The sequence below is a fragment of the Zootoca vivipara genome, chromosome 2 (genome assembly GCF_963506605.1).
Source record: "Zootoca vivipara chromosome 2, rZooViv1.1, whole genome shotgun sequence".
Classification (NCBI taxonomy): Eukaryota; Metazoa; Chordata; class Lepidosauria; order Squamata; family Lacertidae; genus Zootoca; species Zootoca vivipara.
In genome coordinates, this window is record NC_083277.1 from 119,291,147 (window position 1) to 119,309,904 (window position 18,758).

At 48.2% G+C, this 18,758-nt stretch overlaps 1 protein-coding gene across 5 annotated transcripts in view; it reads right to left on the reverse strand.

Moving 5' to 3' along the window:
- The window catches only part of PDE1B (phosphodiesterase 1B), a 164,571-nt gene that overhangs the window by 134,736 nt on the left and 11,077 nt on the right, over positions 1–18,758 (reverse strand). The window contains exons 1-2 of one of the 5 annotated variants that reach the window (XM_035101300.2): positions 6,727–6,955; positions 5,918–6,032 (exon numbers count right to left, since the gene is read on the reverse strand). In XM_035101300.2, the coding sequence (XP_034957191.2) occupies positions 5,918–6,032; positions 6,727–6,883 (272 nt within the window). In that variant the 5' untranslated portion in view covers positions 6,884–6,955. Of the gene's footprint in view, positions 1–5,917; positions 6,036–6,251; positions 6,393–6,726; positions 6,956–18,758 lie in introns of those variants that run through there. The other 4 variants (XM_035101310.2, XM_060272139.1, XM_060272137.1 and 1 more) reach the window with 4 other exon arrangements.

An 18,758-nucleotide genomic window follows, 5' to 3' on the forward strand; every position in this document is an offset into this window, starting at 1 on the left:
AATTGATGGGTGTAAGGAGGATGCTAAAGGGAAAAATTTAAATGGTCTGTGAGCACCAATGTGGCAGTCAAAATTCAGAGCCCACTGTGAAAGAATAACAAACACCACTGACAATCACTCCACGTGTTTCCTGCATCTTGTCTAATTTGGCCTCCAGACCACAGGTGGATGGGCACATCTGTGTGCCGAGAAAAGCCCCTTGCACACAGAAAACTAGCATGTCAGTGGAAAACTGTCCAGCCTGGCTTTCTCCCTGACATACTGATTTTCTATGTGCAGGAATCTTCCCCCTCCCCCCTCTGTGGGTAAGGAAGCAGTCAATCCTGCGAGTTCCCACCTGCAGCAGTACTGGCCAGACACATTTTCCAACTCAGTGGGAACAAGGTCCCCGCCTGCCATATGAAACACGCAGCCCATTCACACACTGCACAGCAGGAAACCAGAGTCTGCCACCAAGTGCTCATTGCTCAGGGATCTGCAGCAAATCCCACCTCAGGTTCTCAGAGCACAGAGCAGAACTGGGCAGACTTTAGCTAATTCTCAAAATCCCAATTTCATTTCCGCTGCTACGAAGTAGGGACAAGAGCAACCTGTGGGATTGCTTGAAGGACCAATGACACACTTTTTGTGTGGATTGGGGACTCTGTGTGTCAATTAGGCTTTTCCCTGGGATACAATCTATATGGAACAATGGGAAAGATTATGGAGGACAGATATTATATTCACGGCATGCTATAACCTCAGAGAAAACACAACGAAGATGCTATACAGATGGCACCACACTCCTCGAAAACTTGCTAAAATGAACAAAGGTAGGTCCCAAAAAGGAAAGAGGGTATTTTTTCCATATGTGGTGGAACTATCTGTGAATTTTAGAATAACATCTATAGTGAACTTAAGAAATTATTTAAATTTACATCTAAAAAAAGACCAGAAATCCTCCTATTAGGTATTTTACCAACAGAATTTTTAAAAAATATAAGACCATTGTTTATGTACACAATCACAGCAGCCAGAATAACAGGCCCGGCTCTAGGTAGACCCCCGGTGGCGCAGGGCACCATGGCGCCGGCCCGCCAGAAAGGCGCCACGAGCTGCGCCCGCCCGCTGGGCGGCCAGTCCGCCGGTCCGTCGCGAAGCTGTGCCTGTGGGAGCCGCGCTGCGCGCTGCGCCCACCGCGCTGGGAAACGGGGCGGGAGGGCGCCAGAGAGATCGCGCTGTGCCTGCCCGCCCGCCGCTGCGCCCACCCGCCCACCGCGCTGGGAAACGGGGCGGGAGGGCGCCGGAGAGATCCGGCGCACCACAGCGGCAGGGGCGTTTAAGACGGCCCTGCAGAATAATAGTGGCGAGAAATTTGAAAAATGAAATTCTGCCAACAACAACAGAATGGCAGATTCTCACGATAGAATATCTACAATTAGCCAAACTGTCCGGAAAAATTAGAGGAGTGTCAAATCGGAAAACATACGGAGAATGGAAAACATTTAAAGAATATTTAAAAACATATTGTACAAGTAATAAAATACTTGCAGAACTAGACTGATACTTGCAAGCAGAAAGAATGTACTCGATAGTGTTCTGGATTATGTATATTTATTAAAAATGAAACAACATAAATCTGTGCAAGAGAATACAGATAATATAAGCAGTATAACGAGAATGAATGGGAGTTATAGATTGTAATTCGTTAGTTATTTGTAATATGATGTAAGTTTTTTGTTTCTTTATTTTATTTGTTTTCTTATTGTATTGTGTTCGTTGTGTAAGATTTGTTATTTATGTATGTACCGGTATGTATGTTTGTATGGGAAATTAATAAAGATTGATTTATTTATTTTTAAAAAAGGCTTTTCCCTGTCCTGTTTCAAGGGAGGGACCAAGAGCAGACTATAAATGTATCATCAGCTGATTTCACTGCAAGGAAGGTAAGTCAGGCTAACAGGAAACTCGGATTGAAGGTAAGTCAGGCTAACATATGAAGCTACCTTAAATTGAGTCAAGTTGGTCCATCTAGCCCTGGTGTCTTCCAAATGATATTTGAACTACAGTTCCCATCATCCCTAACCACTGAGCATGTTAATGGGAGTTGGAGTCCAGCAATGTCTGGAGAGTCAGTTTCCCAACCAATTCTGCCTAGCAGGCATTTTCAGGCAGAAGTACTCCACAAAACCTGCTACCTGAACCAACCACTACAGGTACACAGAGGAAGGTGCCTTACATCAGGCCAGACTATTTGACCATCTAGCCCAGCCATCCCCAAACTTGGCCCTCCAGATGTTTTGGAACTACAACTCCCATCATCCCTAGCTAACAGGACCAGTCAGGGATGATGGGAATTGTAGTCCCAAAACATCTGGAGGGCCAAGTTTGGGGATGCCTGATCTAGCCAAATACTGCCTACTCTGACTGGCAGTGGCTCTCCAAGGTCACACAGGAAAAGGTCTCTCCCATTACCTGCTACCTGACCATTTAGATGCAGATACCAGAGACTGAACCTGAGTCTTTCTATATCAGTATTGGGGAAGCTATGGCCCTCCCAGATGTTGCTGGACTCCAACTCCCACCATCCCTGGGGCCGAACCGCAGCTGGGGTGGCCACAATCCCTGTTGTACTTGCTGAGCAGGTCTTCTACCACTCCGCTATGGTCCCCGTCCCCACGCTCACCCATTTGCCATTTGCATCTCTCTACTACATTGCACCACCATCCAGTTTCATTATAATAAAACTGCCCAAGCAGGAAAAAGGACATTTGCCATTTCCAACACCTTCAAGCTAGACACAGTTTAACCACAGCGCAGAGCGGGTTTCCTCCCCTCCTTCTCTGAAATATTATGGATGAATTAAAACGCACCCTTGCTGAGCTGCTGACAGGTGAACATGCTCCCCTCCTTTCTACCCTTTGCAAGTGTCGGAGAAGTGTGAATTGGCACTCTCCTCTGCTAAAAGCAAGCTTTAAACATAACATGTTGCAGCCGTGGGATGGCTCCCAGAATAATCCCTGGAGCCTGATTCACAAATTGTCCCCTGGAGTTTAAGCCAGATTCCGAGAGAGCCAGAATGAAAAGGAGAGCCAGAAAACTTGAAGCACGTGGGTGGGCCCGCTCTATGGCCACAGGGCAGCCAGCCCCACAGTGCACCTTATTTCATTCCCGTTTTCATCCTACTCTTCCTCCAAGGATCATAAGGGGTCACAACAACCCTGTGAGGTTGGCTAGCCTGAGAGATGACAGCTGGCCAAAGGTCAACCAATGAGTTTCATGGCCGAATGTGGATTTGAAACCTGACCTCCAAACAGAATCATAGCATTGTAGATTTGGAAGGGACTCTGAGGGTCATCCAGTTCAGCCCCCTGCAATGCAACAAACTGGCCGTTGAGTGTTCGCTTGGGAGGGTGGAACAGCACTATGGAGTGAAGGGTGACTTTGTGGGAAGCTGCCATTTGCAAGTCAGACCATTGGGTCCATCTAGCTCAGTACTGTCTACACTGACTGGCAGCAGGATTTCAGACAAGAGCGTCTCCCAGCCCTGCCTGGAAATGGCCAGGACAGAACCTGGGACCTTCTGCTTGCAAAGCAAATGTTCTGCCACTGAACTGTGCCTGACATCTCCTTCAGATGACCAGGTCACATCCAGTTTCCCAACAACAAAACTCAGCATATGCTAGCACTAAAGAGATCGAATGTGGGGCAAGATTGCACAAAGAACACAATCTTAGGCTACTTCATGATTATCCCTTCACTCCCTCCGGAAAGAAAGGACTCTCTTGGAACAGAGCCTGCCTGCAAAGGCAGCTTCAGAAGGAGACCTCTCTCTGTGCCTTCAGGTAGCAAGGGAATAAGATGCAAGGGGTTCTGTAGCCAGAAACTGGGGCTTTGTATTTACGGAAGCGTCAGATCCCAGCCTGCCTCTTCCAACCAAAACAAACCTCTGCACTTGGCCCAATGAAATCGACGTCAGGTTTGCAACAATAACAAGATGCTTTGGGGGTCACCGATCTCTTTGGTGGCAGGCAACTAATTTGCAGTGCCATCCTCAGCATGTTTACTCTGAAGTAAATTCCACAATAATAATAATAATAATGGGTGAGGGGTTATGGTTTTTGTTTGTTACCATGCTGTGCAATTTTTGTGCTTTTATATTGTAAACATGCTCTGTGCTCCTCAGAGGAAGGGCAGTATGGAAATTTCAACAACAACTCAACGGGGTTTGCTCCCTGGCAAGTTGCACTTAGAATGCATCCTTTTATTCTTGCCACCTACAAGCCATGCAAGACTTGCCCTGATCCCTGGAAGTGGTTGGCAATAAAAATGCTTGAAGAGCTCCACATGTACCATTGTCACAGTGCAATTCTTACGACAAACTCCGCAAGGCAAGGAGATCAACGCTACCATCCCTACATTGCTGCTGGTGGTGAGGCTCAGCAAATCTGGGCTTTGCTAAGGCCCCCTGGTAAGTTCACCACAAAGGCAAGATTTGAACCCAGGGCTGCCCCATTTGCCGCTCGGTCTCATACCTACCAAGCCACACCAACGTGGTCAGCATAGGAACATAGGAAGCCACCTTGTACTGGCATGGCCGTTGCTCCATTGGTCTCTGGCTCAGACTTCTACACCTAGTAGCAGCAGATATTCACAGCCCTAACTGGAGATGGGATATTGAACCGAGGACCTTCAGCATTCAAAGCAAGTACACTTATCCCTGAGCTAAGGGCCTTCCCCAGATGTAGGGCATAGTCCAAGGAACCCTCCAGGGACAGTTGAGCAATATTCAAACAGCTGCTAGGGTGGAAGCATGCGTACTGCCAGCATTTTTGTTAAGGGGCAGTTTTATATGTTGATTTTGATTGATTTGGGGTAGGATTTAGGGGGAATCTCTGCCCCCACCCCTTGGCTACACCCATGGGTAGAAGGTCACAGGTTCAATCCCTGGCATTTCCAGGTTTTGTTTTTGTTTCTCAAGGAACCAGAATGCAAGCAATGCAATGATCTTCTTCCAGATAAGCACTGCCAGTCACAAATAGACAACACTGGATAAAATGGATATATACTCTGTTTTGCTGCAGGGTGGCTTCTTCTGTCCCATCCCATACACTACTGGTTTTCTTGTTGGTCTTTTTGGTGCTATGTTCTGTTCTAGATCACCCATTTTTGCATTATTCAAGCACTAAGTCACAGAAAAAGTGGTGCAAACAAGTTCTGTCTGAAACGCATGGCAAGTTTCTAGTCCCCATGGTTGCAGCTAAAACAACAACAACCCCCAACCTATACAACAAGCTCACTAAGACTGCTGCACTTGCATGCAGATGACTTCGTCTCACAAGATGGAAAGATCAACAAGCGCTGCTGGCGGTTGTGGGGGGTACATGGTGGGTTTCTTCCCCACACCAAAGCAGCTTGAGACAGTTCGTCAAATGCTATTAATTGCTGCGGCAAAAAAAACATAGCCCCCCCAGCGGTAAAGCCTGGCAGTTCCCCATGACAGCGGCAGGAGCACAGTGAGAATTCAACTGCCTAAACTTGTTGGGGCAGACAAAAGCTTGAGCAACCCCTGAGCTGAGGTCCGAGGATGCACACGTCCCGGGCCAGGGTCTAAAAAACACGGGGCGGGGGAGGGGGGCGAGCAGGACCAGCGCTACTACAAACCCAGGCAGGCGTCCTCTCTCCCTCCACCGCTAAGGCACCGCAGTAACAGCAACCCTGCCCTAACCCTAGCATAGTCCTCGCCCCCACCCAGCCCGGTCGCAACGAGCGGTCGGTGTCCAGGAGATCGGAGAAGCCTCCACGGCGTCAAGGGACGCCAGATGGGGGAAGATCAGAAAGAGTTTGGAGGCGGCTGGCGGAGCCAAAGCCACAGGCAGACAGAAAGGCCCCGGCCTGGGGCGCGGGGTGGAAGAAGCAAGTACATCGGGTTACTCACAGCGCCCGGAGCTTGACCCACATCTTCTTACTGGGGGCGGACTTGAGCTCCAGAGGAGAGGGGCAGCCCTCGGGGGATTCCAACAGGTCGAGCTGAGGGACCTCCATCGCCGCTTCTTCTGACACCAGACGGGGGAAAGAGAGAAAAGAAATGGTGAAGCCCCAAGAGAGCAAGCGCTTCCATTCCCCTCCCCTCCCCACCCCCACCCATCTTCTAGCCCCACTCCCGCGCGTTGGGTGGGGGGATGCAGGCAACGCTCTCCCCCCACAAACACACACCGAAGCAAATGCACGCGCGCACACCCTCTCCCTGCCTTTGCGCGCTAGCTGGTTACCCCACGGAACCGGGTGGCTTGCTCGCCTCGAGGACTCGCCGGCCGGGGCTGGTGCACAAGGAGCGGGGGGCGGGCTCGGGCGAAGCGAGCCGCCTGAATCATCCGCTGTTGGGGGATGATTCCCCCCCCGGCGCGCCGGTCTTAATGGCCTCCCTTAACCGAGAGAGGAAAGGAGGGAAGGTGGCTTCCAGTGCGATCCCTCCTCCTCCTCCTCCTCAGCCAGGCTCCCGCGTTCCACTCTCCTTCCCCTCTCAGCTCCCACGCGCAGAGAAGATGAACCGCGCGCGCCTCCTCCCCTCGCTTCTCCGGTAGAGGATGGGAAGGAAAGAGGGAAAGGCCGCCGAGTCCCGCGCGCCCTCGCAGGTGCCTTCAGGGGAGGCGAGGCGAAGCCAAAATGGCCCCCGCGCTGGTACCACAAAAGCCCGCGACCCCCGCAGCCTCCATCCTGAGCGAAGGCCGCCCTCGCGACCATTACCCGGCTCCAGTCGCCCTCTCTGCCTGGGGAGACCCCTGAGCGGTGGCGGCGGCGGCGGCGACGTCCCAGGGAGGAGCAAGCCGGCCAGCCCGGGCGCAGCTGCTGGCGATGATGGTGATAATGGGGCGGCGGCGGCTGCTGCCTCCTCGGAGCGCATCCGGATTCCTGTGGAAGCGTCGCTTGGCACCGCGCAACTTTCTGCAACCGACCAACAGCAGCGCGGCTCGCCACTGTCGCTGGCGCGGCGGCGCCGGGCAGTGCGGCAGCAGGGCAGGGCAGGGCGCAAAGCAGCCAGCCAGCAGTTACCTTTGGGCACCGTTGCGCGGAGAATCCGCGGGACCGAGTCGCGCACCTGTTTCCTACTCCAGCGCTCCGCTCTGGCGAGAGAACCTCTGAGGACGTGCAGAAGCCACCAGGCAGCATTCGGCCTATGCCAACGTATGCTTAGGAACATAGAAACTTGTAGCCACTAAGACGTGCACTACACATCCCCCCCCAAAAAAAAGACTCCTGGAAACTGTAGTTTACCCCTCACAGACCTGCAGTTATTGGCACTCTTAACAAACTGCAATTCCCCAGGATTCTTTGGGAAGAGAGGTGCTATAAATGTATGGCATGCTGCACCGCCTTTTACTAAGTCAGCTCCACTGGCCCATCACGCTCCATATTCTCAACATGAGGGATGGGGATCACGGGCATAGCCTGGATTTTTGTTGGGGGGGGGGGCTAAACCTCATATTTGTGCTGCTTCTGATTGATGGGGCCGGGGGCAGCTCCCCCTCTTTGACTGTGCCCATGATGGGGAACCTCGGCAGGCCCAGGGGCCAAATGCCCCTCTCTGTCCAGCTCTTGATATCCTGCTTTATCACTACCCGAAGGCTAACCATCTCCTTTTCCCTTCCTCCGCCACAACAAACACTCTGTGAGGTGAGTGGGGCTGAGAGACTTTTAAAAAGTGTGACTAGCCCAAGGTCACCCAGCAGCTGCATGTGGAGGAGCGGAGACGCCCAGATTACAAGTCTACCACTCTTAACCACTACACCACACTGGCTTTCCCCCTGCCACAGCCCCCACCGCTCAAGCCTCACGTCCTCCTTGGGTGTGTTGGCCTGAGTTGTGTCGTACAATTCTATGATTCTATGAAATTCCAAACTGCAGGATCTCTTCATGATAGTCATAGCCAGGCCCATGTAGAGGGGCCGGGGGGAAGAGAAGGAGCTGGGGACCCTTGTTCCGGGTCTCAGAGATCTAAGCTTGCCATACCAATCAAAGAGCGCCTCTGTCCATGCATGTCCAACAAGGTGGAATCTATTATTCACATTCTTCTATTCTGCGAATTCTATAATGAAGAACGATCGCGACTCATTTTACCCCTATTATCAAAATTCACACCCTTGCAATATTATCTGGAATTTCCCCCCGAAACATTACGCAAATTCCTTCTGGAAGACTCTTTGAGCTCAGTATCCTACGCTGTGGCCAAATTCTGCACCTTAGCTATTAAAAAATGTAAATCTCTTTTATTGAATAACATATTATAACAATTTGTCCTGCCCTCCAATGATGATATTGCGGCTACAGTTCTTAGTTAAATTTCTTATTCTTTTATGGTGTTTTATTCTGCTGGACCTGTATTTTAAGTATTGTATATTGACTGTTAAAACCCCATATCAGTTGCTTTTATTGTTCATGTAGAGAATTATGCAGAATTTCTGGTTTAATATGCTGGCTGTTTGCCGTAATAAACATTGACTTGACTTGGCTTGCCAGGGGACCAGCTACTGTTTTTGTTTGAGTTTATAACTTTATTCTAACAAAACTCTCACCCCAGGCCACAGGCAAGCTCTGCACAGGCCTGGTCACAGCCGCACAACCTCACAGCTACACTGCTTTTTAAGATTATACAACGTTCTAAGGTTGGGCAAATGATTTCCTCCAATATCTGTTTTCAGAGCGGCATTTTCCTTTAAGTAACCTTGTCTTTCTCAGAACTTGCACATACTTTTCTTGAAACATTAGGAAGAACTTCCTGACAGTAAGAGCTGTTCGGCAGTGGAATTTACTACCAAGGAGTGTGGTGGAGTCTCCTTCTTTGGAGGTCTTTAAGCAGAGGCTTGACAGCCATATGTCAAGAATGCTTTGATGGTGTTTCCTGCTTGGCAGGGGGTTGGACTGGATGGCCCTTGTGGTCTCTTCCAACTCTATGATTCTATGAAACCAAAGCACCTTGTGTTTCCAGTCTTCCTAAATGCTTAGCCTTGGAGCAAATGGAACAACTCCTCTTCAGTTTTCCTTTCCAGAGTGACTCTAGGAGCCAATCCTCAGTGGCTCTCTCGCCTCCTCTTTCCCTCTGATTGGCTCCAATCACCACAAAGGGTGAGAAGATATATTCCCCATGGTTCAAAGCTCCACATCTATGCTCCCTGCTATTCTGAACCACTACACCTCTGCTGGTAGATCTCTAGATGAGCTGAAGTAGATTGCCCTGGATTTCTGTCTCTTAACTTTTGAACAATAGCTGCATCAAAATGGCTGCATCAGGATATCCCATTCAAGTAGGCCTATCCATTGCCCTCCTCAGTGGATAGTCGTCACACAGCCTACACCCGTACATCTGAGAGTAGGACCCTGGTCCATAGCTGTGACCTCAAGAGAGTTTGGAGAGCCCTCATTGATATGTCGCTGGCAGACACTCATCATCTTCAAGGCTGTGCATAATTCCCTCTATTTCTGATGCTCAGGCTGTGCGTGCTGTTACTTGTGTAACCAAAATAGTACCATCCCACACACAGCCCTGGGTAAGCCCAATTTCTGCGAAAGGATAAGAACGTTTTGGGAGGGGAGGGGCTAAGGGAGAAGCCCAGAGCTCAATGATCGCTGTTGTAGTGGGGGACAGAAAACCAGGGGGTGGGTTGGAGTCCTAATAGGGGCACTCTGCACTGCAATCTTTTGTTTCAGATCCCACTTGTAAATAGCCTAAACCTTCACAATAGCTATGGCCTGCAGTTCAATGTGCTCGTCCAACGAGATCTTATTCCTGTTTACCCAGAACTTTGGTTGTTGGCACCCATCTGTCTCAAGAGACAATGGAGTGTGCCTGCGGAGCTAAAGTCAAACTGTTGGAGCACCTGCTGCAGAGACCGGAAACTCATAGCTGCTGCCTCCCACATTGTTTCAGTGTTAGCAGCACCGAAGTAACAAGCCTGGGCAGTGTGTATGGAGGTCTTGGGCTGTTCAGATGACAAGATCCCCTCTCAGTCAAAGCTGATGTGGTCCAGAGGAAAGCAGAGCAAGATGTTTGGCTCCAGCTGGGCTGCAGGAGTTGCTGGAAGGAGGCATACAACCAGGGTTGCCAACTTGAATAAATCATGGGGAGGAGATCACCCCCACCCTGCATAATAAATCATAAGACATGGCACACACACACACCATTTGAATGACAATGTCCATCAACTTTGGGGGGGACTATCCCCCTTAAATATTTTATTTTTTGGGGTGGAAAAGACATTGACCCCTACCGGTAGGAGTTGGCTGGCTCCTACGCATACAAGGAGTAAGCGTGATTTGTGTGTGATTTACTCCTTAGCCTTTTCTTCTCCTGAAGATGTCCCACAAGGCAGTGGGCATGGATTTTTCCTTGGGCTTTACTGCCAAAGCCTTTCTCACAATGAGTTTAGCTGCAACACAGTGGAGGTTTAGGATCAGTTTTTTTAATCTATTTTCACTCCCAGAGGCCAGCAAAAGAAATTAAGGTAGCCTCATCCCCCCTGCCCCCCCCCAATAACTGTGCTGGGAACAAAACTGACACACCAGCCTGCTTCAGGCTCTTTCTTGCCCCTGTGTCATTAACAGCAGCTTGGCACGTAGGCATTACAAGGGCTGCTGTGCCCACACTCCTTGCCTTTAGGTCACCTTGTGGGAAGCACAAGGCTGGACAGGACAGGCCATTGGTCTGAACCATCCGGGCTCTTCTTACAGTCACAAGTGTGGCTGGGAGATAAAAGATGAAGGGAAATCCATCACCTGCTTCATTACTGTGTCTCAGCCTCTTGTTCAAAGCCTATGAGCAGAGCTGGAGGGAAACTTGTACTAAAATAAAGCAACAGAGGTACCTGGCCAGGGTACAAACTGGGCAGTAGGATCTTATATTAGTGGAAGATTTACTATTCCCTTACTTACTTACTTACTTACTTACTTACTTACTTACTTACGTAAAGGTAAAGGGGCCCCTGACCATCAGGTCCAGTCGTGTCCGACTCTGGGGTTGCGGCGCTCATCTCGCTCTATAGGCCGAGGGAGCCGGCGTTTGTCCGCAGACAGCTTCCAGGTCATGTGGCCAGCATGACAAAGCTGCTTCTGGCGAACCAGAGCAGCGCACGGAAACGGTGTTTACCTTCCCGCCGGAGCGGTCCCTATTTATCTACTTGCACTTTGATGTGCTTTCGAACTGCTAGGTGGGCAGGAGCTGGTACAGAGCAACGGGAGCTCACCCCGTTGCAGGGATTCGAACCGCCAACCTTCTGATCAGCAAGCCCTAGACTCTGTGGTTTAACCCACAGCGCCACCTGGGTCCCTACTTACTTACTTACTTACTTACTTACTTACTTACTTATTGCATTGCATTGCATTGCATTGCATTGCATTGCTAAAGCACAGGGCAGACCAAAATAAATCATAATTTTGTTCTGTGAACTGCCCTGAGACCTCTAGGGATTGGGTGGTATATAAATTTAATAAATAATAAGGTGGGGAAATCTCTTTTCCATAGAAGAAGTTGGTAATTCTGGCCCCTATTAGGAGATTGGTTGACAATTCTTCATCCACAAAGCAATTTTAAATAGCCTCAATGGTGGCTCAATAGTGGCCTGTGGCTCAATGGTAGAGCAGATGCTTTGTGTGTAAAAAAAAAGGAGCCCCGGGGTCATTCCCTGGAATGCAACCCCCATGCGAATCAGGGGGTGCCTGAAATTTAAGAGATATTTGATTATCAAGCAAATACACATACTGTATATGCACAATATCCATCAAATGAACTCTCTAATGGAACAAGCTAACCGATAGACATGTTCTTGTTCATCTTACAATACAAAAACATATATAATTATGTGTGGTGGGCACAAAGTGAGCTGCAGAAAAGGGGAGAGGGCGAGGCATATGAATGGGGGGAGGGGGAGTCCCAGTGCAATGGAGGGTTGGGGAAAGGGGTAGGGGAGAAAGGGTGAAGGGGCCACAGTGAGCCTCCCAAGCCTGAGGTTCCGGATCATAAGGGATACCTATTTTCTTTTTAAAAGTAGGACTTGGCTTTGCCTCTTACTTTTTCTAGCCAACAAGCAGCCACACTCCTAAGGTTTGCTCAAACCTCTGCCAGCAGGTTAGCAACTCTAAACGGGGAATCTCACGCAAAGAAATTAAGCAGGTGAAGCCAATCGGGAAGATAGGAGTGGAAAAAATCTTTACCTGCTTAACGCCTGTGGGTCAGGCTGCTGTTAAGAGGCACAAGAGCAAAACTGGGAAATAAAGTGGCAACAGTAACTGGGAAACACCATGTCAACTGTTCACATGCTAAGATTCCTTGGGCGTAAGTCAATTAGAGATTTGCTGCAATTCTTGTGGAATTCAATTTCTGTTTATTCCAGCACAAACTAACCTGATTTGCATCTCCCAGATTAAAATAATAATAAAAAGAGCCCTGCCAGATCTGACCACAGTCCCCATCTGGTCCAGCTGTGACCAAGAGCAGCTCTCTCCCCTCTTGTGATTTGTGATAGCCAACAACAGGTATTCAGAATCATATGGGCTCCGATAGTAGAACTTAGCCATCATGGCTGATAGCCACTGACTACCTTCTCCATGAAAGGTAAGATTGAGGTTGGGAAAGATGGAGGGCACTAGGAGAAGGGGACAACAGAGGACGAGATGGTTGGACAGTGTTCTCGAAGCTACAAACATGAGTTTGACCAAACTGCAGGAGGCAGTGGAAGACAGGAGTGCCTGGCGTGCTATGGTCCATGGGGTCACGAAGAGTCGGACACGACTAAACAACAACAACCTTCTCCATGAATCGGTCAAGGCCCCTTTCAAAGTGCATGGATCAGGATGTAATTATCCTTGCACTTCTCTGAATTTTGTGATGCCCTGCCAAGCACTCTCTCTCTCTCTCTGCATTAAGGCTGTGCATTCTAAGATAAAATACATTTAGAAATGCAGACATTGAAATAAAATATCTATTGAAATACATCTTTTGTGATAACGTATGCAATGGAAGACAGAAGAAGGAAGTTAATACCCATTCATTAGTTCCCATTAAATAGATATAATATGGTTAATGATGAATAGCAGCTTATCCATGTGGTATTGATTATTGACTATGTGAATGTGTGCATATTCTTAAATATACATGCATACAAATAATGTAATGGTTATAGAGATGGCCACAGACCCATCAATGTTAGCAAAAAGAGTTGGTATTAATTTATTTTTTAATAGAACATTATGTAATTTATATGTGTGACAGTACAGATATAAGGATTCATTTAATAGATGGTCATCCAGTGGCAGACATTCATATTTCAGTGGCGCTAAAATTTGGCCCCCCACTCCTCTCTCAGTCCATTCTGCAGTATTGTGGCACCCCCTGCAGTGCGGCACCCAATGTGGCCAAACTGGTCATGTTGCCTAAAACTGCCTCCGGACCGCCCTAGCTGGTGAGTTTCCCACTGCTGCTCGTGAGACTGGTCTGGGGATGGCAGTTATGGGTTGCAGTTTAGAACTGTGGATAAGAAGATGCAGGCTAAAACTTTGGTGTTTGTTGGTATGCCTCTCCCCATACCAACCAGCCTGCCCCCTAATGTCAGCGAGGGAGGGGCGCTGCTTGCGGTCCCGTCAACAGGGAGAGCTTCTTGAGTAGAGATCTGCAGCAGGGCCTTCTCTGTGGTAGCACTCCAGTTATGCAGCATCCTCCCCTTAGACTCTATGGTAGGCATCCCCAAACTGTGGCCCTCCAGATGTTTTGGCCTACAACTCCCGTGATCCCTAGCTAACAGGACCAGTGGTTGGGGAAGATGGGAATTGTAGTCCAAAACATCTAGAGGGCTGAAGTTTGGGGATGCCTGCTCTATGGGGTAGTGAACTAGATTCAGCTGGTGGACCAGGTCCTGGGTTACCTAAACCCTGATGAGTCACTTTAAAAAGGTAAACAACGTCCCATTCACCTGTCAATTACCAGAGTGTAGAGGCACAGATGGTCACAACTCGGATTGGATGTTGTTGCATGGCAAAGACACACTGGTCTACAAAAGTATTTGGATGCCATGCTTGATCACTGCCCACCATACAGTTCCTTTGCACAGTTGTTGAACTGGACTGTTGTTGTTTTCCTTCATGTCCTCCCAAATTTTATTATATTGAGACAGTTTCATTTGCTGTACAGATACCACTTTGGGACCATTTATGATGGAAAGCAGTATACAGGGATCCGAAATAAAGAAGAATAACTGAGCCAACTCTCTCCAGCTGACAGAGAGAACACGATTAGGTCCCAAACCAAATGTTTTCACTGCAAGCTTCCAAGCTGTGTGAACCTCATCAGCTGATTGAAACAGCCCCCCCCCCATGTCAAGTGCTTCCTTCTCTATAACTGTTCACCTGGCCTCTCAGTATGGAGGACTTTTGCTGATAGTCTTTTGGGTCTGTGTTTCAGCGATCCAGCTTTCAGGTACCAACTGTTAACAGGCTCAGCATTTATTTCCCTTTGGTGGATTCGCAGTTCTGCCTTTGGTTGTATCTGGACCTGGGCTTTATGTAACTTGTTTATGTAACACAAGTGGGTGGGTGACTTGTTTCTTCATCATGTCACAATTGTGCTGCAGCAAGAGTGGCCTCGAAGTGGCAGTTTCCATCGCAAAGCTGTTAGAGGAATTAAGCAACAGAGAAGAGGTGGGGGAGTAATTAAAAAAAAATCAGTGTTCTGATAGGGTCATTATTTTGACTATTTCTCAAAGGAAAATGGTAAAAGCACCGCGCACACACGAATGCAAACTATCGTTATGAGTTGTGATGGGCTGAATGCTGAGACCCTTCTAATTCCTTGGCTCCAACAAGTGTTGCAATCTAAGCAATGATTCAAATTCCTGGAATATCCAGGCTAACATTTTGGAGAGGTCATAAGCTAGGCCATTAAGAAAATAAAGGAAGTGGCTCTGTGCCAGATTACAAATGTGTGGGCACCCTCTCTAAATTCACTGGTAGTTAGACTGGCAAAGTGACAAGTGGGGTGCTGCAGGGTTCGGTCTTGGGTCCGTTGTTGTTCAACCTCTTCATAAATGACCTGGATGAAGGATTTGAGAGGATGCTCATCAAGTTTGCAGATGACACCGATGACCTTAACAGACTGGATAACTGGACACAAGCTAACAAAATGAATTTCAAGAGGGACAAAGGTAAGGTTCTGTACTTAAGCATGGGGGAACACCTGGCTTACTAGCAGTACATGTGAAAAGAATCAAGGGGTCTTAGTGGACCACAAGCCTAAGATGAGTCAACAGTGTGATGCAGCAGCAAAAAAAGCTAACTGCATCAATAAAAGTATAGGGTACAGATCAAGGAAAGTCTTAGTACCTCTCTATTCTGCCTTGGTCAGATCACACCTGGAATATTGTGTCCAATTCTGGGCACCACAATTTAAAAGGATATTGACAAGCTGGAACGTATGCAGAGGAGGGCAACCAATATTCACAAAGGTTTGGAAACCAAGCCTGATGGGGAACAGTTGAAAGAGCTGGGTATGTTCAGTCTGGAAAATAGGAGACTGGGAGGAGATAGGACAGCCATCTTCAAATATCTCAAGGGCTGTCCCATGGAACAACAATCTGCTCACTTGCACTCCCCAGCAGCAGGTATTCAGAAGCATGCTGCCTCCTACGCTGGAGGAAAACCATTGCCATCATGGTTAGCGGCTAATGGTCACCGTATCCTCCATGACTTTGTCTAACCTACCAAGTTGGTGGACATGGCTACTTCTTTGGGGGTGTAAGAACCTCAGTTTAACCATACACTGTGTGAAGAAATGCTTTCCTTTGCTCTGATTCTTGCAACGTTCAAGGGTCTGCCTGTCCTGCTACTTTCTCCTACGTAAACTCATTGTTTCCCATTGAATCAGAACAAACATCAATTGTTGTTTTTTTGCAGATTGATGCTTGTTCCAATTCAGAGGTAAAGAGCAGGTTTTTCAGGGGGAAGCGATGAGCCAAATGGAAAAAACCACTCAGACCTATGCCTATAAAGAATGGGGCAGCTGGAAAACCTCCTGGCCCCTTGCTAGGCACAGAACAAGTGGAAGTGTAGAGGACCCCACAGTTTCATTGGAGAGCCCTGAGCTCTAGTGTGATGGGAGCAGCATTAGCCTCTATGGAAGAGGGAGATAATGTTCATCTCTATGCTGTGAAAAGCAATTCCTGCAGATCAAGCTGCTTTCCTTAGTCAGTTGACAACCTCATCAGCTCTCTATTTGCTCCTCTATACTGGCTAAATTATTATTATTGTTGTTGTTGTTGTTGTTGTTGTTGTTGTTATTGTTGTTATTAAAAATGAGGGTAGTTAGTCCCATGGCATGAGGCTATGGGAACTATCAGGAGCCTGATATTCAGGCTTTCCTGATATTCCCAGGTGGGAGGGAGAAAGAAGCCTTGCCGTTTGTCACTCACATTACCTCCCAAAGCTATTTGTGCTACTTCCTAGCAGAGCTTGAAATTAGCAGGTCCTCTCGCCCGGATATTATTAGTTATTATAACAGCACTCTGGGGGGAATAACCATCTCAATTAAAGCAATCCCTCTCTTCTTCTCCCTTTCTCCCCCTTTTGTAGACACACAACACAAACCATCGCAGCCTTATGTAAACTGTAGCTATTGTGCCCATTGTTATTTATTAACAGCAAATTCCCAAACTGTTCCACTGAGAGAGCCAAAATAACAGCTCAGTAGAGGAAAAGGGAAGGCCGCTTAAACAAAAAAATCTAAGAGAGAAGGTAAAAGCAGGTTTTGTAGCCCAAGTTAGAAATAGCCAGGGGCTTTAAGCACCAACTGAAAGACCAGCAACAGGTGTGAGCAGCAGCTAAACAGGCTGCTGATACTCAGCAGGTTACTCACAACCTGGACATGAAACTTAAATTATGTTTTTTGAAGAGTCTGATCTTGGATCAAACACCAGGTCCTATGGGGCAGCAGGGGGTCCTTGCATGTGCTCCAGTTATTTGCCAGAGACGGCCTCCCCAGTTTCCTCTTGGTAGATCAACCCTTATTTTGCCTTAGGGGTGTGGGAGCAGACAGTGTCATTTTAAAATGTTAAAACATTTGTCTCAAAGAGCAGGGCATCCAATGTTTGAATAAATAAAAAATATGATCCGATACTGTCAGGTACCAGGTATTAAATATTGAAATCAAAATACATTCAGGTGTCAGGTATTCTGGAGAATATCCTGCAAATCTTTCATCATCCAGAACCTCGAGGGGGTGCAAAGGTCTGTGACATCAAAGCTCACAAAGGAGAATTGGGGGGGGGGAGAGAAGGAAACTTGTCTCCACTCCAGTTTTGATGCTGCCAGCAAGAGTTGTAAGAGAATCTCGGCTGGGCGACGCCAAGGCAGCTCCCACAACCTCAAATACTTTAATTGCCAAAGATACTGAAACATGGTATTGAATTTTAAATGCAAAGAAAAAGAGCCAAGTGGGAGAGAGATGGAGTGAGCAGGAAGAAAAGGAACAGCAATAATAGCAGGGATTGGCAGAGTGGGGACAGCCACAAAGCCAGGATTGACAGCTGTCACTAAAAAATCACGAGGATGAGCAAAATCTAAGAGTTTGTGGGGGGAGGGAGAACAAACCGCATTGTGTGAGCTTGAATGCCACCCGCTTCAGAAATAACAGGAGAGGGAAAACAAACAGGACCACGGACTACATCTGTTGCTCATGAGGGCTTGTGACAGGGAAATCAATTGCGCTCGCTCCTGTACAGGAATTGCTAATGCAAAAGGAAACTCTGACCACAACTTGGGGAGCGGGGGAGAGTCCAAGGCTCTGTGGCAGAACCCACACAGACCTGCAAATGGGAAACACAGGGGACAGAAGCTGAACACAAAAAGCATGGGCCCCAGCGAGGTTTGCTCTGGACTCATTCACGCTCCCACTTGCCCAGCCACTTCCCCCCTGGAAAATCTGTCCTTTAGCATTGAATCAGAACAAACAGCAACTGGGTTTTCCATGGATTGTCATTTGTTTCACTCTAGTGCAAAAGGCATACCCTGCAATGTGTTGAGTCCCAAAACTGGGACAAGTTTCTTTCTGTCTGTGTTCCCATGCGGTCACATGACCTGTGCAAGAACAATTTGGGACCAATTTACTTGAACTCCACACATGCCCTCTCAACAGCTTCAGTCTATGGAACTGGTACTTTTAAAATGCCATGTACTGTTTGTTCCACACTGGCCAGGAATTGATACTTCACTGTGGCTGTGCATTCATTAGACAGCCAGCTTTGCTGCATTCTTTTTAAAGGTAAAGGGGCCCCTGACCATCAGGTCCAGTCGTGTCCGACTCTGGGGTTGCGGCGCTCATCTCGCTCTATAGGCCGAGGGAGCTGCCGTTTGTCCGCAGACAGCTTCCAGGTCATGTGGCCAGCATGACAAAGCTGCTTCTGGCGAACCAGAGCAGCGCACGGAAACGCCATTTACCTTCCCGCCGGAGCGGTCCCTATTTATCTACTTGCACTTTGACGTGCTTTCGAACTGCTAGGTGGGCAGGAGCTGGGACCGAGCAACGGGAGCTCACCCCGTTGCAGGGATTCGAACCGCCGACCTTCTGATCAGCAAGCCCTAGACTCTGTGGTTTAACCCACAGCGCCACCTGGGTCCCTTGCATTCTTTTTAGTACCTGCTAAAAAACCTTTTTTGGTTCCAGCAAGCCTACCCAGGCCTGTAATTTTACCATGTAATGTTGTTGTTGTATAATAGTTCAGTTTCTTACCCCCCTTCACCATAAG